At 41.6% G+C, this 6,000-nt stretch overlaps 1 protein-coding gene across 2 annotated transcripts in view; it reads right to left on the bottom strand.

The window, feature by feature from the left end:
- Positions 1-342: 342 nt before the first annotated feature.
- RASA2 (RAS p21 protein activator 2) overlaps positions 343-6,000 on the bottom strand; it is a 555,017-nt gene continuing 549,359 nt past the window's right edge. For both annotated transcript variants that reach the window (XM_078666395.1, XM_078666396.1), the window contains one exon: positions 343-1,820. In XM_078666395.1, coding sequence (XP_078522521.1) covers positions 1,790-1,820 — 31 coding nt within the window. In that variant the 3' untranslated portion in view covers positions 343-1,789. The remainder of the gene's footprint in view (positions 1,821-6,000) is intronic.

Genomic DNA, 6,000 nt, shown 5'->3' with positions numbered 1-6,000 from the left:
ATTGTACGGGGAGTGGAAGATTGTGGGAGTAATTGGCCAGTATGGTAATTCTTTCTGGCCTCGCATGTAGATCCACTTTCTACATTTAAATATCTAGCTCAGAGAGAATCCAAACTGGCAACATCCCCTTTCTAGAAGGCCTATTTTGGTGGTTATGGAATGCTTTGCTAAAGTGGGCTTTAGATACCAAACAGACCCCAACTGAAAAATAACTAACATTTTAAAAATTACTAACGCATGTGAGTAATATAAATCAAAAGAAAAATGCAAAAAGCTTAAGCTGAGAGAAATAGTCCATTAAACTATGCAGCGCAAAGCGTGGAACACTGGATTGAAAGCTGGTTTTAAAATGGAGAGAAACTTTACTGACAAACCCAGTGAAGCCAGGAACAAGTTACCATTTTACCAAGAACAGACATTAAAAAAGGAATTAGTGGTATTTCATAAGCACAGATGCAATTAAATTCATTTTGAAACACAGTCTATAGTACCACAATGGCTAATACTGAAGAAGAGAAGAGTTACTCTTGCAATTCCAAACGGGCCGCTGGCTTCGAAAGCACATTTACACAGATTGTCTTCTGCTTAAACCGTGCCTCCTTGATATAAGATACAAGAGTTAAATATTCTATAGTCAGTGTGCCAGTATAAACTTACTTTGGTTTTACTAGCAACAAACATATCAACAAAATAACCTTTCACTAAAGCATTTTTCATAACATAACATTAAAAACGATCATTAAACTGATCATAAAGAAGAGAAAAACTAGATACGAAGTATCTAAAAATATAACCCAGGTCCGCCCAGATTACTAAAGTGCTCCAAGTGGTTATTTTGGGCATCTTCATGAACCATAATTCAAAGAGAGCCGCAAGGTTGGCTTGGTCATTGTCCAATAATGCATATGTTAAAAATATAACGCATTGGAAAAACATGGATGTTGGCAAATAATTCAAACATTTCATGCATATTTTCTCATTGTTTAGATAATGGGCAATTGCTATTATTAACATAAAAAACTACCAACCTGCTTGCTCTAATAGTACTGGCAAAGAAATGTGTACCTGACATTTAAAAAGGAGGCACAACCACCCTTCATTGCTATATACATTCTTACCACAAATGTAAACTCAATGCACAAAGCAGAACACAAAAATCCCTGATGTGCTCCATTTCAGTCAATGTTCAATAGTTCCAACAAGTAAACTAATTTTGCTTTGCACTAACCAGGCGCGAACGTTCCAACGCGGAGATGTTGCTAAGGAATTTTCTCCGACTCATTTGAGTGAGTGAAGTTCACAGTCTTGAAAATGGAACAGCCACGTGAATGTTTGGAACACAAATGACCAAATCCAAGGAGGAGAGAGCCAGGATGACTTGTGCGCCAAGGTATGTACGACTGATTGCAGATCAAAAGATAACAGATCAAAATGAAGAATAGTCAAATCCCATTTCCTTTTGTTGCTCTGTTGTAGCAAGAAGATTTACGTCTTTCTTCCTAAATAGTCTCTTTTAAAATTGTCATTTTAATTACAATTAGATAAAGAAAATGAAAATGCACAGCTTTCTTTGACAAGCACTAAACGCAGGTCTTCAGTACCACTTGAATGTGGGGACAAGCATGGGTGAGATTCCTTTTTAAAATGTTCTTCCTTCCATTTTAGAATATTTAATCGATTTGGTCTATAATTATTTTCCAAACAAGTTGCATCTCACTTTTCAAAGTGTTGCAGAGTATTTTTATGCGGAGAAGCAAGCCAGTCTTGTATGATCTTCTCTGTAGTCCTGTTAAGACACCTTCCCAGCGATTGGGTTGGTTCTAAAAATTAGAAGAGTCACAGAAAGCATATGTTAGTAATGGGGGGATTACATACATTTTGTCATGAACACAATATATTGTGTAAAATAAATTACTATATATTGTTCATTATTACAACTGCTGGTTCAAAAAGTTGTGAAGTGGAATAACTTAGGTGAATTGAGATGCAACTGCTATACTGAAATTTGCAATAGATAAATCTCTGGACTGATTGACAAACTTTTTAAGTACATTCTGTTCAGTGTGTATACTTACAACTCACATTGACATTATCAATACTTCTAATTCACCTAGAGAGAGTGATGCATGAGCATAATGTTGTAGTATTCCCACACTATGCTTATCTTCTTAACCTTAAGCTTGTACAATATGTGCAATGAGTTTAATAAACAATGTTTGGGGTTAGTAAAACTAAAGAATTTTATTTTAGTGAACAAACATTCCTTCTACATAAATTACACACATTTTTATTTTCCTTCATACGTGCAACATGAAAATGCTTTTGTATAACTTAATGGCATCTCAATTTGTGTGTAACAGAGACAGTGATATAGCTATAGCAAGTGCATGCCCAAACCTGTGTGAATACATTAAGAGGTACTACACTGCGGGTATGCATACAGTTTCTCTTTTACACACACAGCTCCACTTTTGTCTTGACACCATAACCTTACAGGAAACAAGATATCCCAACGCACAATTGATTTCTTTGATGATTGCACACCTGGGTTTGTGCCAGCACAGGCAGTTAATAATGTGTCTGAAACTCAGAGCAGTCATACTGTCCAGACAAAAAGTAACGTACTTCCATTAATATACAGCCATATTGTGAAATAATATTTCTGCAGAGAGTTACATATCCTGTTGCGTGTGAAAATCTGACTAAACCTATGGCAAAAGAACAATGGAGAGTATTAAAACTAACTCCCTGGCAACTACACTGCAGGGTTTACAAGAGGACAAAAGCAGCAGTTAACCTACTCTTCTGGTAAAACTGATTTAAAAAATCTGGCTTTCTAAGTCACCAGTGTGAAGGCACTGGCAGAAATTAGTTCAAGTGGCTTCTAAACATTTAAAGGGAAGACTATTTAAATCAGAAATGTGGCAGTATCTCTGTACTAGGAAAACAAACATAAATGGCCATCAAAAAAATGTTTGACAATAGAACTTGCACCTGCTTTATAGATGAAAGGTGGCTCTGGACCTGCAAACAACATTGTTTTCCCTTTGTTGGTGTGGCACAAAAACATGCATTTTCAGTCTGGAACTTTCAAAAGTAAATCTAGTGCTTCTTTAAACAATGGCAGCTGTCGATAATTTCATCTGTGCCACATGAACGTCAACATATATAGCATTAAAGTTCTAGCTTTCAACTTGTGTTACCCTTATCCTTTCCATCTGTTCTGAAGGTTGACATACTGGTTTGCTTTGAACTTTGACCGTTTCAGGGCCAGTGGACTTGAAGAACAGTTTGCTGTTAGACCCGAACATGTGAATGTTTTTGTTTGTATTTGATGCATTTTTGCTCTCAAGGATGATGGAAGGTGAAATTTGTCACCAAAGCTTGCTTTATTACCATTACCATTTTCTAAGGCATTTGAGGTTGTGTTGAGTTCAGGTGAAGTTATATTTACTGCAAGGTGCCTATGGTGACACAACTACTGACGAACGACAAAGTTCTATATATTGACAGCCGTTCTATACAGTGACAGCCTTCACTGTTGCTCCGGTAAAGTTTGTAGCCTCAAATTTAGGGAATAGCCACATAGCTTTAATGAGTTATTGTGAGGATCTGAGTGTATTATATGGTATGCCTGTGCAGCCTCACCATGGAATACACTTGCAAAAACTGTCTTGGGTACAGACAGGCTCGTTTGTACAACCTTAAGCATTTTGGGGGGTGGGGGGCGCAATGGGGTCGATTTAGACAGTTACCTGGCCACCAAAGCATTTTCCAGTCCAGTTCTAAACTTCACAGCACAAGCGCCATAGACTTCAATGGAGTGGTCCTGAAGCTGCAGAGCCGGAAATGAAGATGCTTAAGAATGCTTTGGGTGCTGTGTTGTCGTCGAGGTGCCTGTGCATGTATTCCTTGGTCCACGGGTCAGGCTGGGGTGGTTTTGGCCACAGAGGTAGGGGTGTCTTGAAGACTTCTTTCAGAAGTAGAAGGCCAGCTGTGGCTGGGATACTGGTCTCCTTGTACAGCGGTCTCAGCTATGTCCTTTGGTGGGGCTGGTGTCTCTCTTGGGCGACCAATCTGACTCAGACGGCACTGCTGGGTCCAGCTGACTCAGGTGCAACTTTTGCCCATCGAGGATTGGTCTCTTGGAATGCCCAGCTGCAACCAGTAGCACATCTTCTGCGGTGGCAACTAACTTGCTGATGTGGGCTACTTCAGCTGTGCTTACCGTGGTGTCAGTTCCACTGTTACTTCGAGTCACTCCTCTGGTCTGGGGTACAACTTTTCCCAGAACCATGAGCCACCGGCAGAGTCCTCGCTTTGCTAGCCCGAGGTACAGTCCAGCAGACGTGATCGCTTTCTTTGTGCAGTCCAGGGCGCAACCCTTCTCCGGTCCTGGTTCCAGTTTCAACGTGATCTGAGGTGCAGGGTGCCAGGGGCACCATATCTATTCCCAGAAATTGCTCTGAAAAGATGATGCGGTCACAAGCAAATGGGCTGTCAGGTCACCTCCGACTAGGTGAAAACTTACCAGCAATGTGTGGCACCTATCAATCCCAGAGTGCACTATTCTGTCCCTCTCAGGATGGCGGGATTCTTCTTTGAATTCCAGGAGCTTGGTAGCCCACCCTAGAGGAATGGCTACCCGCGGGCTACAGGGCCATGGGAAAACCGGTTTGGCACTGGTCACCCCTCTCGGTCTCCGTCTCCAGACTGCCTACCTTAACAAAGCGATACCAAAGGGGAATGATGATGGCTTTAGCCCAGATCAGTTGACTGGGGGTGAGTGTTTGATTTGCTCAAACGCTCCGTTCATCATCCCCATTGGTATCGCTTTGTTCGCCCCAAGTTGGCAGGGTATGCCCAGACGTGGGTCCCTTGCTCACTTTGCCACTGGATTCAAGCTAGCCTGGCTGATGACGGCTGATTAGCCAGAAACTGGTCCCAGGATGCTTGTTTCCGGTCCAGGGAAGACATGGATTGGCAGTTTGGGCTGGACTGTTCCCATGAGGCACAGGGTCAGACTGATTTGCATATGGCCATGTCTGAACTGGGGTGGTGGAGTGAGCTAAAGAATGATGGATTTAACACAGATCAGTTGACTGGGGCCGAGTGTTTGATTTGCTCAAACGCTCCATCCATCATCCCCTTTGGTACCTTAACAAGGCAGCCCCTCAGGAGTCTGAATGACATTTGCCCACCAAAGGCAATTTTGCCTTAGAAGCTTGCCTTTTGGACTAACATCCTGAGTGGCTTCCTGCGAAGGGGAGGTAACACCTCACCCTGTATACCAGCTGCTATTGTTCCTAAGCCTGAGAGTCATTAAACCACTCCCCAGGCGGGCATAATGCTGTCTGCTGGCCAGTGCCCGTGTGAGGCTAAAGGCAACTGGGCCACAGAGTGGCAACTTTTTAAAAGTTGGATTTTCCTGAATAGTGACATTAAATTTGACCTGGGCATCAAGTCGGGTTTAAGGTGACAATTAATTTGATACCTTACAGTACCCAGCTAGAAAGTCCTATTTAGAAGTTTGCTGGGCTGAGGCGTCATCCGGTAACCCTGTGTTAGCCAATGGGGGTACTAGACGTTCCACAGCAAAACGACAATTTGAAAAAGTGTTGCTGTTGAGACATACATAAAAGTCAATGTCCTACTTAATAATATACAGCTCCCTGACTTAGTGCTCTATAGGCCTTCCTTACTTACGTTTATTGCAAAGGAAGGTGGGGGTTTTGTTTGAAGGTTAATCTTCCTGGCACAAGGTACTGTGACATCACCTGCGATGCCATGATGAGTGTACTGGGAGGATATGATTACTTTCCTTACCATAACATGCACTTTATCTAGGTGTCAGGTTTTAGTCTGGGATTGTAACCTTAATGTCTCTTCCTGTTAAGCTTGGAGTAGAATATTGTGAAGGAGCAATAACCACTTTTTTTGAGTTGTAAACATTTAAACTGTAACTAATGTGCCTCAAATTATGAAGAAATCCTTTTTGGT

This window comes from Lissotriton helveticus, chromosome 11 (assembly GCF_964261635.1).
Source record: "Lissotriton helveticus chromosome 11, aLisHel1.1, whole genome shotgun sequence".
In the NCBI taxonomy this organism is placed as follows: domain Eukaryota; kingdom Metazoa; phylum Chordata; class Amphibia; order Caudata; family Salamandridae; genus Lissotriton; species Lissotriton helveticus.
This window is presented reverse-complemented; position numbering and strand designations above follow the sequence as displayed.